The sequence below is a fragment of the Myzus persicae genome, unplaced genomic scaffold, assembly GCF_001856785.1.
Source record: "Myzus persicae strain clone G006 unplaced genomic scaffold, MPER_G0061.0, whole genome shotgun sequence".
Classification (NCBI taxonomy): Eukaryota; Metazoa; Arthropoda; class Insecta; order Hemiptera; family Aphididae; genus Myzus; species Myzus persicae.
This window is the reverse complement of record NW_019100913.1, coordinates 546,183-566,276: the sequence shown is the minus strand read 5'-3', so window position 1 is coordinate 566,276 and position 20,094 is coordinate 546,183. Positions and strand designations below refer to the sequence as shown.

Sequence of the window (20,094 nt, the reverse complement as noted above, 5' to 3'; positions counted from 1 at the left end):
ATATCTATATATTGTGACGTATTAATTCAGAAATACTAATGAATAAAATAATTTCTAGTAACAATATATATTATAAAAGTATATTGGTAGTAGGTGGTTAAATTTAAAATCATAATATGAGTTTAAGCTGTTAGAATCCATTTATTATACAATAATTTAATAACTCTTACAAATTTGTAATAAATGAGCAAGTTATTGATGAGGTTTTAAAACATCATTATAACATTACATAGTTTATTGAATTATTCAATATTTCCGCCTTCTCTCAAACGGACCACGAAATTGAATAATTTAGTACCATCACTCGAATATTTCAACTGCACATACTATATACAAATATCATTCAGCGTTATTAAATTGACTGGTTGTAAATATATGAACATACGTTTATATTATACCGTTGTTTAATTCATTTATGTCAATCTCCGTATGTTCAGTTAAGACAACTATAGCAATTATTAATACTAAGTAAAATAATGAACGTTACCCTGCACCGTTTAAATTACAAGTTACAACTATTATTATTAATGAATTATAGTTAAGTCATGAAACCAGATGAAACGTGCATGGTTCTATAATCGTATATATGATGTCACAATAGTCAATAGATACTCATATAATTTAATTTTTTTTTTAATTTAATTTAAATTAAACATCAAGTAGTATTAGCCTATAGCCGTAACACATATATAAGAACAGGTTAAGAAAAACAAGATTGAAATATTTAAAGTTGTTTACAGTTTTTTCTTAGATGTATACTATTAAAAATGTGTATATTGCTTCCGTGTTTTCTTCATTGATAGCTAGTTGCATAGAAGTTGGGTTGAATTATGATTATTTATTGAAATGTAATGCAACAAATTATTTGTCTTAAAACAATTTTAAATAACAATATATTGTACAACAATAATAAATAATATTTCAAATAAATTATGCTATAAAAATTATTGATCAAATATTAGACTTAGATACAACGATGATCGAAATTACCACTGCCTACATACTTCATCCTAAATTTGACGAAAGTAGACGCTGACTTACCAGTATTTGGAAAGTGGCTTAAAAACTGCTAGTATAATCCTAAAATGCAAATATAATATTGATAGAGTACCGGAAGATGACTACATTTCTTAGTCAGACATTGTTATTCAATTTACTTTTGTCAGCTTGCGAAAAATTAAAACTAAGTACTCCTCAATTCAAATACTAATAAACAGGTAGGTATGTACACTGTGCTGGGCACAGTCGTAGCACCTTGTGAATACGTCATACAGGTACTACTCAACTAAAATATGTAGACTTGACAAACGTCAGTTTTTTATCAGTCTTTATACGGGACATGAACTACCGTTGTTTGGATTTCACACACGGATATTGGATGACTTTAGTAAAAGTTATTACGATAGGTTTTTTTGTTTTTGCTTATTCATCATTCATGCACATATTGTAATACATGCATGCAACTGCCGTCATCGATGATGATGGATTTCATAAATAATAATATTCACCGTAATGCGCAGACGAACAGTTGTATTATTGTTGTGATATAATATATTTATATTGTGTCTTTATATATTGACTACACATAACTTCTCACTTTGTGAGTGTTAAACGCTATGCGTGAGTGAGCAAACTATTATAATATTAAATTATTATTGCTTAACTGCTCAAGTCTGGATGAGAGCGATACATTTTTAATATTTCGACGTCAAAATTGGTAAAACACTGTACCCTCAGTGCATCGTGACGTCCGAAACAACGGTGGACTTAACAATTATATCATCTTGCTGTTGCTCACGGGTCCCGTTTTCGTTCTTTGTACGACTCCGTGGTCAGATTAAATACGACGTTATTCCAAACATGTACTCTATTAATTCTTCTAAAATCTAACCACACGTCCACACTCTGGAAAGGTTTTCGTCATACGAGAACGAGTCACCCTATATCCGTGACAAACGTGAAAACGTGACTTATCGATTTTACGCTGGTGTATGGTTTTTGGTTTTTTTCTGTCTGTTCCTTTCTGTTGTTGTTTATCCTTCATCTTGGTATTGTTGTTTTAATGCACAGAGATCAAACAGCCATGGAATAATATTAATTTAAGAAATAATTAAACACAGCATCCATAGACCACTTCTGTTGAACGAATGGCTTGACAAATATCGAATGGGTAATGATAGAAGGTACAACGTCATAGCGTCGTATAAAAAAAAAAAGCCGTTTTAAAAAATATATTTAATATTTAATAATCAACTTGCTCTTATTTGCTTCTTTAAATTTCTGTTATTTTGGGATTTAAAACGAGTAAAGACTGCAGAAAAACACGCATCGCATTTTTCGTCTACAATTAATGACACTCGCTTAACGATTAGCTTTTTTTTTATAACCGTGGTACCTAATCCATTAAAATAAAGGTACCTACTTTGAATTTCTCCTCGGTTAACCATCACAAAGTTTTATTTATTTATTTACATTTAAGTAGCATATTTAGTAACTAGTACACGCAATTATATTCGGACAAATCTGTTTTCAAAATTATAGATATTATAGGTAGTTAATTATATTATATTTATTTTAAAAAAAATATTATTTATGAATCAATGTAGATCATGCAGTTATACCTTATTTCAACACATAATAATATAAAGTAGCCAATTTGCACTATTAAACTTAGTATAAATCACATCCAATTTAGAATAAATTCATAAATCAAGAACTAAATCTGATATCTAATAGTGATACAAATTTATAATATTAGGTATTTGTTAATGTTCACGCATTTTTTTGACTATTAGTTTTTGAATACATGCAAATATTTACGATTTATTGATTCAATAAATATTAAAACATATCAGCCCACTAATTACTCTCCTTTCCTCAGTTCTTAATGCTTTAATCTCCAACGTTAACTTATCTCCATAGCTATTTCCGTAAAAGTCCCCGTCATTAAATCCTTATCTTATGTATCTACGTTATAGCTTACGTTGCATGTGCCAATATTGCTTATAAATTATCATATGTTTATTAAAATAATTGTCGAGCTGTAATACTTATTGTGAAAGCTAATAAAAAAAAAAAAAAAAAAAAATATTAAAACAAAAAAAACTGTATTGAAAGAATAATTATGTTTCATATTTTAGTATTAAAATATCATATGAATAATATTACATTCGCATGGATTAACACATATGGTTAATACTATTTTGCTTATATTATTATTATACCACTATTTTAATATCTTTAAATACAAGTAAAGTTTTAAAGAAAATTATTTCCGTATTTATTACAAACCTTCGTATCTACTACCTTTAAAAAATATAGTAGGTATGTTCAAACATAAAGTTTTTTTTACACTTATTATATTTTGATAAAGTTTTTTTCATAAAATCGTTGTACTTTTTACTAATCATCTGGTAAAAATCCTATTTAAATTACTCAAAAAAAAGTTGTTATTATGCATTTAAATAAAGTTTCTAAACTTGTTTCCCATATTTCCCATGTTCATATTTATTTATTCAAATAAGATGTTATCAATAATTAAAATATAAATTGTATAAAGTTTTGCATTTACATAGGTAAATGTTATGTTAATGTTAAGAAACTTTTAAAATGTCAAGTGAAAGTATCATAATAATATAATGTCCTTAGAGTATAATTTCTACTGACTACTCTTATTTTGTTTTACTTACATAAATCGTACAACGTGCTGTAGCAGTAAATATACATTATATTTTACTTATTGATGCTTTTGAATACAAACTAGGAAACATAACTTTATATCACGTAAACGTTAATAAAAATAAAATGTAAAACACGATTTTTTAAATATTTCACTTAATAATGAGCAGTTTAAATCAAGTTATTTTATATAGTAATTTATAAATTGTTTGAGTTCATGCACATTTCACAAATACTATTACAATATTACAATATTAAATAAAAAACAACATTGTAGGCAATTATATTTTAATATAAAAGCGGCGTAGTCCTGTATGAGAGGCAAACCCATATAATAAGGTTTTGCACTACATTTATCGATGTATACAAAAAATACATTTTGTTTTCGATAACCGTTACCTTATTCGTAATTAAATACCCACAAAATGCGTACAATCACTAAATGTTTTTATATTTTAAATTTAAATTTACCAAATATAAATTTTAGATGATATCTTAACTTTATAATTTGAAAAAAATATTGTTAATAGTTTTCTTTGAATTACTGTTGATCTACACCCAATGGGAGTAAATGTGTAAAACCGTTGAGAAAAAATCGTATTTCCTATAAAATACCTACCATAAGTCCATAAATAGTATATATTGTTCAATAAATTCTAAATGTATTTATATTTTGTGGTCATTGTCTGTTTGTGTAATTAAAACAGGCCCTTTATAAGTATCAAGTTTCTAATACAGAAAAATGTCTATAGACACTATTGTGTTTATTGTTGTATTTTGTAATACTTTCATTCAATAAGTTTAAAAAAAAAATTTTATAACAATATATATAATGTGTTTAAAAATAGTGACCAATATTTTTATTTTATTGCAACATGCCAAAATGCCTTTCAAGTTTTGTGTGTGATATTTTAAAACGTATAACGACTATTCTGTGTTTCCCTTTGACTTATATTTCAATACTCTCAAAAATTGGATTTTTTATCATATAAACTTTTTTTTATCTATATATAATAATGTAACTAAAAATATTTTAAGTACAATCATGCAATCAAATTTATTTTATTTTTTATTTTTAAAACTCTTATTAAAAGTTATTAATATGGTTCTACCCCACTTTCCCTCATATATACTTACATNGTAGTAGTAGTAGTAGTAGTAGTAGTAGTAGTAGTAGTAGTAGTAGTAGTAGTAGTAGTAGTAGTAGTAGTAGTAGTAGTAGTAGTAGTAGTAGTAGTAGTAGTAGTAGTAGTAGTAGTAGTAGTAGTAGTAGTAGTAGTAGTAGTAGTAGTAGTAGTAGTAGTAGTAGTAGTAGTAGTAGTAGTAGTAGTAGTAGTAGTAGTAGTAGTAGTAGTAGTAGTAGTAGTAGTAGTAGTAGTAGTAGTAGTAGTAGTAGTAGTAGTAGTAGTAGTAGTAGTAGTAGTAGTAGTAGTAGTAGTAGTAGTAGTAGTAGTAGTAGTAGTAGTAGTAGTAGTAGTAGTAGTAGTAGTAGTAGTAGTAGTAGTAGTAGTAGTAGTAGTAGTAGTAGTAGTAGTAGTAGTAGTAGTAGTAGTAGTAGTAGTAGTAGTAGTAGTAGTAGTAGTAGTAGTAGTAGTAGTAGTAGTAGTAGTAGTAGTAGTAGTAGTAGTAGTAGTAGTAGTAGTAGTAGTAGTAGTAGTAGTAGTAGTAGTAGTAGTAGTAGTAGTAGTAGTAGTAGTAGTAGTAGTAGTAGTAGTAGTAGTAGTAGTAGTAGTAGTAGTAGTAGTAGTAGTAGTAGTAGTAGTAGTAGTAGTAGTAGTAGTAGTAGTAGTAGTAGTAGTAGTAGTAGTAGTAGTAGTAGTAGTAGTAGTAGTAGTAGTAGTAGTAGTAGTAGTAGTAGTAGTAGTAGTAGTAGTAGTAGTAGTAGTAGTAGTAGTAGTAGTAGTAGTAGTAGTAGTAGTAGTAGTAGTAGTAGTAGTAGTAGTAGTAGTAGTAGTAGTAGTAGTAGTAGTAGTAGTAGTAGTAGTAGTAGTAGTAGTAGTAGTAGTAGTAGTAGTAGTAGTAGTAGTAGTAGTAGTAGTAGTAGTAGTAGTAGTAGTAGTAGTAGTAGTAGTAGTAGTAGTAGTAGTAGTAGTAGTAGTAGTAGTAGTAGTAGTAGTAGTAGTAGTAGTAGTAGTAGTAGTAGTAGTAGTAGTAGTAGTAGTAGTAGTAGTAGTAGTAGTAGTAGTAGTAGTAGTAGTAGTAGTAGTAGTAGTAGTAGTAGTAGTAGTAGTAGTAGTAGTAGTAGTAGTAGTAGTAGTAGTAGTAGTAGTAGTAGTAGTAGTAGTAGTAGTAGTAGTAGTAGTAGTAGTAGTAGTAGTAGTAGTAGTAGTAGTAGTAGTAGTAGTAGTAGTAGTAGTAGTAGTAGTAGTAGTAGTAGTAGTAGTAGTAGTAGTAGTAGTAGTAGTAGTAGTAGTAGTAGTAGTAGTAGTAGTAGTAGTAGTAGTAGTAGTAGTAGTAGTAGTAGTAGTAGTAGTAGTAGTAGTAGTAGTAGTAGTAGTAGTAGTAGTAGTAGTAGTAGTAGTAGTAGTAGTAGTAGTAGTAGTAGTAGTAGTAGTAGTAGTAGTAGTAGTAGTAGTAGTAGTAGTAGTAGTAGTAGTAGTAGTAGTAGTAGTAGTAGTAGTAGTAGTAGTAGTAGTAGTAGTAGTAGTAGTAGTAGTAGTAGTAGTAGTAGTAGTAGTAGTAGTAGTAGTAGTAGTAGTAGTAGTAGTAGTAGTAGTAGTAGTAGTAGTAGTAGTAGTAGTAGTAGTAGTAGTAGTAGTAGTAGTAGTAGTAGTAGTAGTAGTAGTAGTAGTAGTAGTAGTAGTAGTAGTAGTAGTAGTAGTAGTAGTAGTAGTAGTAGTAGTAGTAGTAGTAGTAGTAGTAGTAGTAGTAGTAGTAGTAGTAGTAGTAGTAGTAGTAGTAGTAGTAGTAGTAGTAGTAGTAGTAGTAGTAGTAGTAGTAGTAGTAGTAGTAGTAGTAGTAGTAGTAGTAGTAGTAGTAGTAGTAGTAGTAGTAGTAGTAGTAGTAGTAGTAGTAGTAGTAGTAGTAGTAGTAGTAGTAGTAGTAGTAGTAGTAGTAGTAGTAGTAGTAGTAGTAGTAGTAGTAGTAGTAGTAGTAGTAGTAGTAGTAGTAGTAGTAGTAGTAGTAGTAGTAGTAGTAGTAGTAGTAGTAGTAGTAGTAGTAGTAGTAGTAGTAGTAGTAGTAGTAGTAGTAGTAGTAGTAGTAGTAGTAGTAGTAGTAGTAGTAGTAGTAGTAGTAGTAGTAGTAGTAGTAGTAGTAGTAGTAGTAGTAGTAGTAGTAGTAGTAGTAGTAGTAGTAGTAGTAGTAGTAGTAGTAGTAGTAGTAGTAGTAGTAGTAGTAGTAGTAGTAGTAGTAGTAGTAGTAGTAGTAGTAGTAGTAGTAGTAGTAGTAGTAGTAGTAGTAGTAGTAGTAGTAGTAGTAGTAGTAGTAGTAGTAGTAGTAGTAGTAGTAGTAGCACGATGACGTAATCGGTGCAATATTACGATGACGACGATAAAGAGGGTTGAGCGAGGTGTGGTGGGTGTGGTTAGGGTAGGAGAGAGGATAGAGTTGAGTGATAAAAATATCAAAGTATTAAAGTAAAGAGCGGTAGGTTTGGGGAGAACGGTGTCATGAAAGGGGGTTATTGACGCAAGGAAAAGGAAGCAGTAGCACGCGTGCAGTGAAATATGCGAATTATTGTTATTTTCTTTCTTATTTTTCGTTTATTATAAATTTCCCTAGACCCTAAACCAGAAAGGAAAATGTCACACGCCAATTTTCTTAAAGGACTTCTGTCTAAGGGTACCGTGGAGACGACGATGGTGGAAACTTGGTCCGACAGGTGGCTAATGAAAAAAAAACGTTTTGTAGAGGTGGAGTGATTCTCCATAAGAACTCTGCAATATAAAAATAAAATCCAACACTAATTTTCATAAAAATAATAATAATATGTATCAAAAAAAAAATACATTATAGTGTCCGAATCGTTGTAGACCATGCTTTCTATCGAAAATATAAATTCGTGGAAAAAAGCGGTTTCTTTTCGGATTTATAAGGCCTCGTTAGAGGAGACAACGGAATTCACTTCCGTGAAGGTACAGGTTTCAAACGGATTTAATGTCTTGCAACTATGTTCACAAAATAAATTAAACTCATTTAAAAAAAAAAAAAATATTAACTGTTAATACTTAGGTCATTATTATTTTTAAGTCACTTTTCATTTATATCCATTTTCTAAAAAAAAATTTATTTTTAAATATTCCGGTTTGTTCAGTCCTAACAATTAACAGATGCGTTTCCTGCTTACTCAGACATTATTTTCGAGAGAGTTTATTAGTGCTAGTTCAGCGAAACTCTCAAACGCGTTGTATTTATACATACGACTCTTGTTCAATACAAACAATCCGTATACTTAATTAAGTCGACAAACTTTTATATAAACTCGTGCATAATATTATATTATATCCGCCGTTAGTTCGTATTACGTCAAAATATATGTATATTATATTGTAACCGTTATGTTGTATGGCAGATGCAAGTAATAAGGATACCTCAGTGCTGTTATAATTTACTGTCATAATTATTATTTCACATTTTAGTTTTATTTATTTTTATTTTTATTTTACAAAGAAGATATTATACGATAATATTAACTGCGAATAGGAAATACATTAAACATATTTTAAAATTCCAAACGCCACTAATGCGCAGTTTTTCGCATATAGGTACCCGAAAGCAGACATTATTTTGTTTGCGCGTACATATTTTTGATTCATTTGAGAAATACATTTTTTTATTTAATTTTATAAAAGTGGTTATCAATGCTATACTCTCACTGAGTATCAAACGATTCCATCGGTCATTGCAGAGTCAAATGAAAATAATAAAAATATTGTGCCCTCGTAGCTTTTTCCCCGGTTATATAATAATAATAGGCAATTCCATCTGTTTTGTTCAATGAAAAAATATTTTGAATATTTTAAACAGATTGCTTACATTTTATGTTTATAGTTTTTAAATGTAACCAATGTTTTGATGACTAGGTTTTATGTGTGTATTATTATATACTACCTACGTATATTATAACTAAATGTAACTTTAAAATGTGATTGATTTATTGATTGAAATAAAATATGCATAGAAATATGCCAGTTGTGATTTTTAGATGAAACGATACAATAACAAATTTCTGTTGAAATTCTAATATTACTGTTTTTATTCGGATGATAATTTCAAAATAAATCATGATGTGAATGAACTCTTGGCCGAAATACAAAAAAATAATCTGAAATTTGTGAAAAAAATAAAACAACATTGGAAAGTATGTAATGCAAATATTTTAGATACATAAAAATTATAGAAGACGTGTACAATTCTGTATTTTCAAAGAGAAAATTTGAATAAGTAATTTAAACGCATAGGTATATACGTTTGCATTGTATCAATACTTATATTATTCATTAATTCAAATAATTCAAATATTTGAAACTGTTACATATTACTATTATTACCATCTCTAAATGGTTATTATCCATACAAACAAATTCATATATGCAGAGAATTTTAATAGTTTCTTGCATGTGACATTCTAATAATGAATTTAGGTAATAAGACAAAATGCTGAATAAATAAAATAGAAAAATCTATTATATTTCTACTGATATTTCTACTGTTATCAAATAAAATATTAATTTTCAGCATGTAAGATTAATAATGTGTATACTGTATAACTATTATTTGTATTATAAATTGTTGGATTCACTTACATTTTACAGTAAGGTAATTTAAAATATTATCGCTAATACGATTAGATAGTGCCTTTCAACTAACGATGATAAATATTATACACTACTATATAAAATTGTATAAAGCAATTGGAAAGCATACTGAAGCATCGATTTTATAAGCTTTTATACGGTTTTAATCTTCCAACACCGACTTATCATTAATAATAAAACAATAAACAATCTCGATTATACTGCATTTTGAGTGTAATATTTAATGATCAGAGTATTGAAAATTGACTTAGTTTCGATATAATAATGTAATAGTAAGTGTGAACATTTTAAACATCGTGGGAATACTGTCTAAATTACTTTTTTAGTGGGATTATTACGATTATTATATCATTTATGATCGAAATAGTTTTGAAGCATGTATGCAATGACCTTTTATACAGAAATAATATGAATGATTATTCAATGAGATTGAATTGGTTATTCGATGAACGACCAATAACTATGTATTAACCTATACGCGAGTCCATTAAACAATTCAGTATTATTGGAGACTGGGCCTGGGGTGGTTTATAAAATACTAAAACTGCATCCATACTATTTTATTACATACGGATAAAAAAGTAACATTCTTTGAAGTGGTATAATGCTGCTTAAACACACGATTAATAACTACTCAAACATGTATTATGGACAACGCTATATTATATTGTACTCTTTATAGCATTTCCGGAATTTATAAAACTATTTTAGTACCTATATTATTATTATCGTATAGTAACCAAATAGCAACCAATACAATCTAATAAAGTTATCAACTAATAAAATAAATTAAATTAAATTAAGACGTAAGTTACAATAGAGTTAAATCACTGAAGATAAAATTTGTCAATTACTGTTATATTATTATAGTTTAAGTTCTATTAGCTATTAAAAGACATTTTTCGATGGTTATAAAAGTTATACAGTCAAATAACACTTTTTTTATAAAGTTATTTCCATTAACACTGTAAGCGGGGGGGGGGGAAGTACCTATGTAGAGATTTAAAGTAATTTTAAGAGTAACCTTTTTTCTGTTCTAACACATTCTAGCATCATAAATTCTGTATTTGTTGTTTATGATTAAGTTAAGCCTGTTTGTTTTAAATTTATTGTTGTCACATTGGGGCTTAAGAACATATTGAAGAATCGTGACTGCACTTACAACAACCACGTTTGTGATTACCTATAGTGCATAATAATGTAATAAATAAACAATTTGTTATTAATTACTCACGTAATATTTACACCAGTACACGTACAATTTTCCTGTTGTATGAAAATCCAATAAATATATGTTTTCAATTTATTTCATCGATATTAGGTTTCTGAAATAATCACATTCATGTTTAAACATATTACAATATTTTGTCTGTATAGTATGTAAAATATGTTATCTATACGTTTTTTATTATTTATGTTACCTATTATGACAAGCATACAAATTTTAATGATAATTAATTTTGATCACGTCACAGGTATGAGCATCACATATATTCCATATATTTTAATATTTTATTTTAAATGCATCGAAAATAAAAATAAAAATATTCAATTTCGACTTTTTTTTAAATTTATCTATTAAATATTAATTTACCAAAATATAAAATAGACATTTTATGATTTCCGCATAAATTAACTTTAATTTTTATTTGATAACTATACAAATTGGGAAATATGTTGGCAAAAAATTTATCAATTACAATTTAAACTATTGAATAAACTGTCGTATGGGGCATGGCAGAAACCTACGGGTGCCCCATTCGAAATTCTGCCAAAACAAACACACACGTGTTCCCCCTACCGTTCCAAAAACCTACAAACCATCAATACAAAAACCTACAGTACCTACTAATAGCTAATGGCCACAGTTGCCGGGCTCAGGAAAAAAAAAAAAAAAAAAAAAAAAAAAAAAAAAAACTGTCGTATACGCAGATTGTTTCCAATTATTTTGCATGATGGTTATACAATATTATTGTAAAATACTCAAGTTTGTGTACACTCATTTTATCAGTAGGTACATCATGTTATCGAAGCTACAATATATATATATATATTAAATTCTATAAGCTGATGAAAATAAATTACGTTCACTATATAATTATATAGGTATGCAAATAAATATGAATTTTTTTTTATTCGTCATCATTTCATTTTTTTTTCTTTCAACGACATGGAAACTGAGTGATGTACATATCAAAACGTATATAATATGAACATTTTGAACATATTATCATCTTGAAAGTATGTGTAATGGAGCAAAATGCAAATACATTTCACATTCTTATTTACTGCCCATGCATAATATAATATTATATACCTGTATGACTGTACAATGTTATATTACATTTACAACGTACGATATACATCATAATATGTACGTCATATAATATTCCTATGGTGTCTCTTATTTAATGTAACATTTGTATAGAAATATTATAAATGTAGGCTATTATTTTAGTTTTTTTTTTCAATTTTCAAATGAAACAACATCTATTTAGTAATCACCTATGTAATCACCCTATCTATTTAATGCCATGCTGTATTTGGTTTAACAATATTGCAGTAGGTTCTAATTGCTTAACTTAAACTATGAGAATATTTTAAAATAATAGTATTTAATGTACAGTTATTAATTTGTAATAAATGATTGCCATAACGATCGTAAAGTTGTATTTTTTTTACATAATCACAACATAATATTTTAAACTAAATATAAATGACAATAACTCTAGAGCACTATAATTTTCAAAACTCAAAAAATTCAAATTTAACTTAATAATAACGTGAAACATTAGTTAACATTACTTCGCCCAAATAAATCTAAGTCTCGTTATAAACAATACATATACCTATCAGTCATAATTTCTTTTGTAAATGTTTCTTTAATATATATATATATATATTATATTTTAATATTTACATACATAGAAATACACACATTTAATCTACACAATACAAAATACTATTTGTAACCACATTTACTATGCCTGATAAAATTATTGGCTGTATGAAATTACCGGTTTGCTTTATCATGATCCGCTTAAAGGGAATAATAAAAAAAAAATAAAGAAACAAAAGTATAAAAAGTAAAGAAAATTAATTGTATCTGTATGTATTCAGGGAGTATAACAAATACTTTTTAAACACTAAGTTTTAATGCAAAGTTATTAAATAAAAATGAAATAATTGTATGTTAAAAAAAATACAACAATCAGAATCGGTAACTATTTTATTCAATAATTCCAATTATTATTTTTAAAATTAAAACAATAGAAGTTTTAGATTAAAACAGTGGGGGAGTTTTCAATAAATTAGCTATTGATTTTATAATGGTGTATAATTGTGTGTACCTATTATAAATGCTTGTATCCAGTTTTTTGTCTCATTGCATTATATGCTCTGAGGTATTAACAAACAAATGCAATTGATTTGTTCATGCAGCTTTTTTATGAATTATTGAAAATAATATACAATTCAAACATACATTTATGAAATCGGTAATTGCTCTAATAATACATTTCATCTATTGTGAAACAAAAAGTGTAAAACAAAAACAATTCTAAAAATGTATCATCATGCATTAATTTGTAATAAGACTTCACGAGGTACTAAGACATATAACTATGTAAATTGTTTTTCACGTATTTTTCATTGATTTATCATTACAATTAATTTATTAGACAGTTTATGCGAAGCAGTTATCTCTTTATCGCCCATGTTTAATTTTAAAGTAATGTCTATGTTATGTTTAAATTAGTTTTAAGATGTGGGTGTATAATTAATAATGATTCATATTGTGGAACATTCATAATAGGGACACTGACGGGTAGAAAAGAGGTTTTTTTTTAAAACCAATCTGTAATAATTTTATTATTTAGTTCAATTTACTCGGTATTCTATAGCTAATTGTATCAAAAATAATTACATTTCGTTACATTTTGTGGCAGGTTATCAATGGAGGAATTAATGGACATCACCGCGGTGGAGGTAATTCGGATGCCTGCGAAAAACACGACCCTTGTCAACATGGGGGAATTTGCATATCTACAGACGATGGGCCAAAATGTCAATGCCGCGATAAAAATTATGAAGGAGCATACTGCGAGATAGGTACGTGTGCATACTCATTATTGTCGAGTAAATGGAATTTCTAAGCGTCACTTGAGTTGCTGACGAGAAGTAATTCTAATGAGCTCATATCATGACTATATAGTGTAGACTGTTTTTGTCACTGTAATCTATCATGTAAATCGTTAAGTTAATGATATGTTTTGATTTTTTAATTACGTGCTATAACATAAAATACATTTTATATTTTATTAATATAATCTGTATTTTTCTAAATCAACAAATCTAAAAAAAGAAAACACTACCGAAATATTTAATAGTTTTCTAAATTTAACTATTATTACAACCCTGGAATAAAATGTGCATAACAATTATATTTTATTCTCAACAATGTAATATGGTATTGTATCAATAGCGTTAGCTATGAATTAATATTAGTATGACTACCGTTGTTATGCGTGGACGTGGTACCGTCCACCGTGTCCTCTATTCACCGCCTTTGTCCAACGATTGGATTCACATTAATTGAAGATTTAAGTGAACATTCAAATATTGCACTTAGCCCGTTAGATTTTTAATAAAATAACGATCGTTCTATCTTGCTGTTGTCACCATTAATGTCCACTGTACACAATATTATATGTCCAGTTGGCCGCTGTATGTATATTTTCCTTTCACGCTTCGACGTTTGTCATACTGTTCATCATATTTATCGCTATCAATAACGATACATTTAAACAATATATGCTATTGTATATATTATATAATATTTTACGGTTCGTATACTTTGTGTAGTCTTGCCGATATCGTCGACCAACCAAACTCTATACATTGTTCAGTTTTTCGCTTACCACCCATCGAGATTGGCCACCATCGGTTAGGTTTTTTTTCGTCTATGCTGTGTATTAATATTACTATTTATTTTATCTAAGTAACTGTAAACAAATCAGTATGTAAGTTTCCCCCCACTTTTATATTTGTTCATAAGGACATATATATATTTATAAAACGGTTTAGTGTATACATAATATATAACCATATTTTTATAAAGTCCACATTCTCTCTGTTTCTTTGTCCAACACAAACATCCCAACTAATTCCTTCGGTTGTTGATAATACTCTTGTGATCTATGCATCTTCAGAATTGTCATGCCACATTGTTGGTATATTGGGTCACGGATTGTTTGATTAAATTTATTTGGAATGTTGATATTATATTCTTATGCAAACGCATAGTGCTATAATCACAATACATCTCTAGTATTTTAAATAAAGCCAAGTGCTCAATCTAAAATAACTCCTTATTTACGATTATGCTTTTAAATCTATTTTGAAATATATTCTGCAGCGACAGAAGTATAATTTAGTATTCAAATGGTAACAATCTTTGACAGTTTTTTTTTTTAACTGGCGTGTTTTTGAATGACAATCTTAGCTATGAAACAACACTTTAGAAGTAAATTATATAAAATAAACATACCTAGGTACTTATCTGCGTATTAAAATTTGTATTTGTTTTGTATTATGACTCCTATAAACTGTTAGTATGCAACTCTCTCTATTATTTTAATTGTAACAATATACATTTGAAAAATGGTTTGATATAATTAATATATTCAAACATATATACATTCCACGTCCTTCTTATGTCCATACATAATTTATTGTAGAGTGATATATTGGTGCAGTAAAAAGAACAAAGGATAAAGGGCATGTCTACGTGGAGAAAAATAAGGACATTTAAATGGTATCAAGCAAAGAAGAGATAGATAAATTATTTATTCTGATTGTAACTTCCTTAAAAACAAGCCAAAATGGCTTTGATAACTTTTGTTATTAAGTTATTAACCAGAGAGGACAATTTAGAGATAAAAAAACAGGGGTTGAATCTTGCGGAAAGTGATCCATTTTCAATATACTCCCAGTAAAATACAAGCATTTATAATGCACTTGCTCTAAAAAATAACTATGATTCATTGTATGTAGGTACCTTAATACATATTATTATGTATAATGTGCACCGATATACCAAACTTGGACATAGTACAGTTAATTTATATTGAGCACAAACACATTTAACATAACCAAAAAGTTATAGTGCCTAATATGATATTTTTATATTGTATAATTAGACTGATTGGAGGGTAAATATAATTTCGAAAATAATTACTAAGTCACTAACTGATTTCCTATACGTTTAAGTGTTCCATTGACATTATAATCAAAAACAATTGTGAATGATATCTACAAAATGACATTAAACTGTATTTATGAATATCATGGGATTCCGTGGTAAAATCCCAAGTATATTTACTGCAATATGATCATATTATTTTAGCCATTGACAATCGACCACAATAGATTCTGACGAAAAGTTTTAAGTCAATAGCAAATATCGCGAATTTGCTTATTTGTACGACATATTATTTTACACCGTTTGTAACCAATGAAAAAAGCAATGGAAAGAGGTGGATCTGCTAGAAGAAACCGTTGAATACATGAAATTGTATTGTATTAACTTTTAGGAATTGTTTTCTATTTGATAATTACTAACGAAACCAAGCTTATAACAGCTAATCGATGTCAAGTTGAATCAAAAAATTTTTTAGGACTGTTTGATTTATCCGATCGAAATACTTTGAAAAGTCTAAAATATAGATTAAATCAACCTGGATATTTTCTGAAAACGCATCCATAACATACTTAGTGAAGGCATATTATTGCATGTCCGTGTCAAACGTTCGGGACGAAAGCCATGCTACTTGTCACGCAGTTTGCTATTAACTGAAGGTTATATGTGACGTAACATAATAGACTCAGTGTGCTCGGAAAGTGATTTATAATAGAAATTGGATGGTAATTCAATACGCCAACTACGTCACCCGACATATGAATATGCATGACAGAGCTAACTAATTTTAGCAAAAATGTAGTTATCAAATGATTTACAAAATAATAATTTTAAAGTATAAGCGAAAAAACCTGTTCTTATTGAGAAAATAAAATCACTAGATAGACGACTGTCTAGACAAATTAACTTTATATTGAGTGACAATGTTCAAATGTTGTGTACATGTTCAACTGTTCAACATAACTAATGTCAGAGGTGCCAAATAACCAAGAGAACGAAAAATTATCAGTATCAACCTTATAATAAAGATCGTATATGCAATATGCATATACAACTTTTTATTCCTACAGAGAATTTTGGAATAAAAAAAGTGGCTATACATTCTATCTCAACTCGCCCATATTCCTTAATCATTGGGATTGAGGTGTTCAGGACCCATTTAGACACTACACGACAATGTAATATATTTGTATATGCCAACAGCGAAGATAAAACGGTATTTTATAGATCAAAAACAGTGGTCAGAATTAATTAATACTGTTTAGTGTTTGCTACAATTTATAAATTCTTGAAGAGGTTTTGTTCATCTACTTCAACTGTCAACACAGTTCTTTTTTTCTGCTTCTTAATCACTGGATTCACCCTATGGTTACCCAAATAGGTGAAAAATAGTATCATGCAGTGTGATAAAGTAACGGATGCTGATTTAAATTTATGATCAACTGTTTTTTTTTGCATTATCGACCACAAGTGTGTATAAGTGTTGTGCAATGCTATGTAATGGCATTGCAATGATTCTTAAATGATTCTCCGTGTCATTGCTTGACCTCTGGGCCAACAAAAATGATATTTATTTTTCGAGTACAGCTCTTAAAATTAAAAGATGTTATATTATACAAATATTAATATAACTAATACGTTTCTTGTATAAATGGTGTTTCTTCATACACCTCCACAACTCTCACCTATTTATAAAATGTATTGTAGGTATTGAAAAATACTGTATGTAGTGTGTAAACTACTGCTGATTAAATTGCATAGGTTTGGATCGTAAATTCGAGTAAAACTTTAGAGAAAATAGTCATGTGGCATACAATTAAAGGAATATTCATATTGATCATAATATATAACGCTTCTACTAAACCTTCAGCATTATTATCAGGATTATTACATTGTTGTGGCCAACAACGGTGTAATTGGATAGGGTGAAAATTTGGTTGGACGAGAGACAAAAGCAACCAGATTATAGGTCAGGTTTAAGTCTTTAGACAACGAGGCTTGTAAAATACATACTACGATAATACCTATACTTTGATTAAAAGTAGGGCTGATCGAGATATGCACATGTCTTTTTTTTCTAAATTCATTGTATTATTTATAAGAATTCAACGTCTGTCCTTTACTGTATTCTAACACACGTGACAATATATTTTTATTACAAGGATCAAATATAAACCAAAACAATAGTTAGTTGATAATAATAATGAGTTAAATTGACAATTATTGTGTAAAAAATTTTTTTTCTGTATGAACAATCGGTACTAACAGTTCACAATTATTTTTAAACACGATTTTTTCAAATGATCTAAACTTAAATAATTACTTTTTATCTAAACTGTTGTCTGCTTTCAAACCTCTACATGTCAATTACCCAGAATCTTTTAAAATAATTTTGACAACCAGGTCATCATAATCGAAAGATCTACCTACATTTGGCCAACTATTACGTTATTTAAATACACACACGAACTAGTAGTATACTGCTTTATAACATATTATTGCTAAATATTACTTTGAATTTAAAACATAATATTATTTGTATTTAGTATGTATGCAATAGTTAATATTATTATATTATAGCAAAGATAACGCATTACGTTTATACAATCATTTGTGCAAAACGTATAACTTCATTGGTATGATCAAATTGTATGAATATATTATTTTATCGTAATTTATTATTATAGTTTTGACATTATACTAGTTGGTTGACGTAAAACTGTCATCGCATATAAGATAATCTTGTTATTGATTAATTTCATTGTTCATCGAGTGAAATCAAATAAATACCACATTGACTATAAAATGTACATTTGTCCATGCATGTGCTCGTATAATAAGAATCTTCGTGTTTCAATCATTGTCTTTTGTTTCTTATCCCTGTCTCCTGATATATTCTAAAATTTGAAATTTATTGTCATTGAGTTATGGTTATATATTATATCGTTAATGTAAAACTATATTGTCAACTAAATGGTGTGAATTAACATTAAATACATGTTATACATTACTAAGAATTATCTTGTATCTTTATTCTACAGTGCCTTGTATTATGGTAGACATTTTACAGTAATTATTATGTATTTTACGTATATTTTTACATTATTTTTTAATCAAGCTTACCATTTATTTATATATATTATATATATATTAGATTATTCAAAAAACGTAATTTCATTATTGAATTGAATAAATATGGTCGATAATTTTAGATTATGTGACCTGGTGATAGCATTGGTTTATAATGATATTTTCAAGTATGCATGTCACGTTGCTTAATTAGGTGTTGGAAAAATTAATAAATTATAGTTAGATGGAAAGTATAATATTTTATTGAGGATTTCATGAAGACATGTAAGTACGGTATATACTATACGAATAAAAGAAATAATGCAAAAAAAAAATTTCCTGTAATGTAATAAATATTTGTACTATTGCAACTCTAGAACTTAGGACATTATACGGTGTCTTCATGTTGTGACGTAATTTTAAAATTGTACAACGACGTACAATCTCAAACGACTGACCATAAATTTCAAATTTAATTTAAACAAGTTTTTTGTTTATTTAAAATAGAAAAATTATATAAGCGAATTTAGGTTATACGAACAAAAATGTTTACTTACACAAAAAAAATGAATTGTTAAATACGATAAAATCATGAGTTTTTATAACTTACGATTTTAGTTAAATATAATAAAAAAATGCTTTATTCTGTGAATGGTATTAAAAATAGTTTTAAATGAATTGTTTTCAAACAATTTGAAAGTACATATAAGTACTCCCAATCAAATTATAATCATAATAAGACAATTATTTTCTTTCGGTGGTTTTGCTATGTAATTAACACCATCAAATGAATTGCTGTATATGAAACTTATTATTGTTATTCTATATTGTAGTATTGATAGTAAAAGTTTGATGGGGTATTTTTATGGCCCATAGTAAAGTAATTTTTATTTATTATTATTCTGAGCATCCATTTCTGATATTATTTTTAAGGGTGTTTAGAAAAATAATAAAAACATATCCAACTGTGCACCATTATTTTTATAGCTATAGGACTTGATAACATTTGAATAACAAAAACAAAAATGTCTGAAAATAAACTTATTAACTAAAGTTGTGAACATTTGATTAGTTACAAAAAAGAAAAAAATGATTATCTGACTATAATAATAATACTAATAATAATAAATAATAGATACCTATCACATCCATCTATAAAATTGTTTTTGGACATTATCCTTTATAATGCACATGTATTTTACCTACTAAATTTTAACTACACAAATAAAAGCATTATAAACAATTATAATGTACCAGTAAGGAAATTACAAATGTTTACTAAAATTTGATTTAAAATAGCTCACACACATTAAGGTTGACATTGAATATTTGTCAAATAATTAACCTTAGTTTAATTTTAACTATATGTAAAATCAATAACGACGCACT

The 20,094-nt window shown here is 27.8% G+C and overlaps 1 protein-coding gene across 1 annotated transcript in view; it reads left to right on the top strand.

Annotated features, from left to right (window-relative positions):
* The window catches only part of LOC111026782 (neurexin-1-like), a 235,915-nt gene that overhangs the window by 154,096 nt on the left and 61,725 nt on the right, over positions 1-20,094 (top strand). The window contains exon 4 of the mRNA XM_022304917.1: positions 13,385-13,547. Coding sequence (XP_022160609.1) covers positions 13,385-13,547 — 163 coding nt within the window. The remainder of the gene's footprint in view (positions 1-13,384; positions 13,548-20,094) is intronic.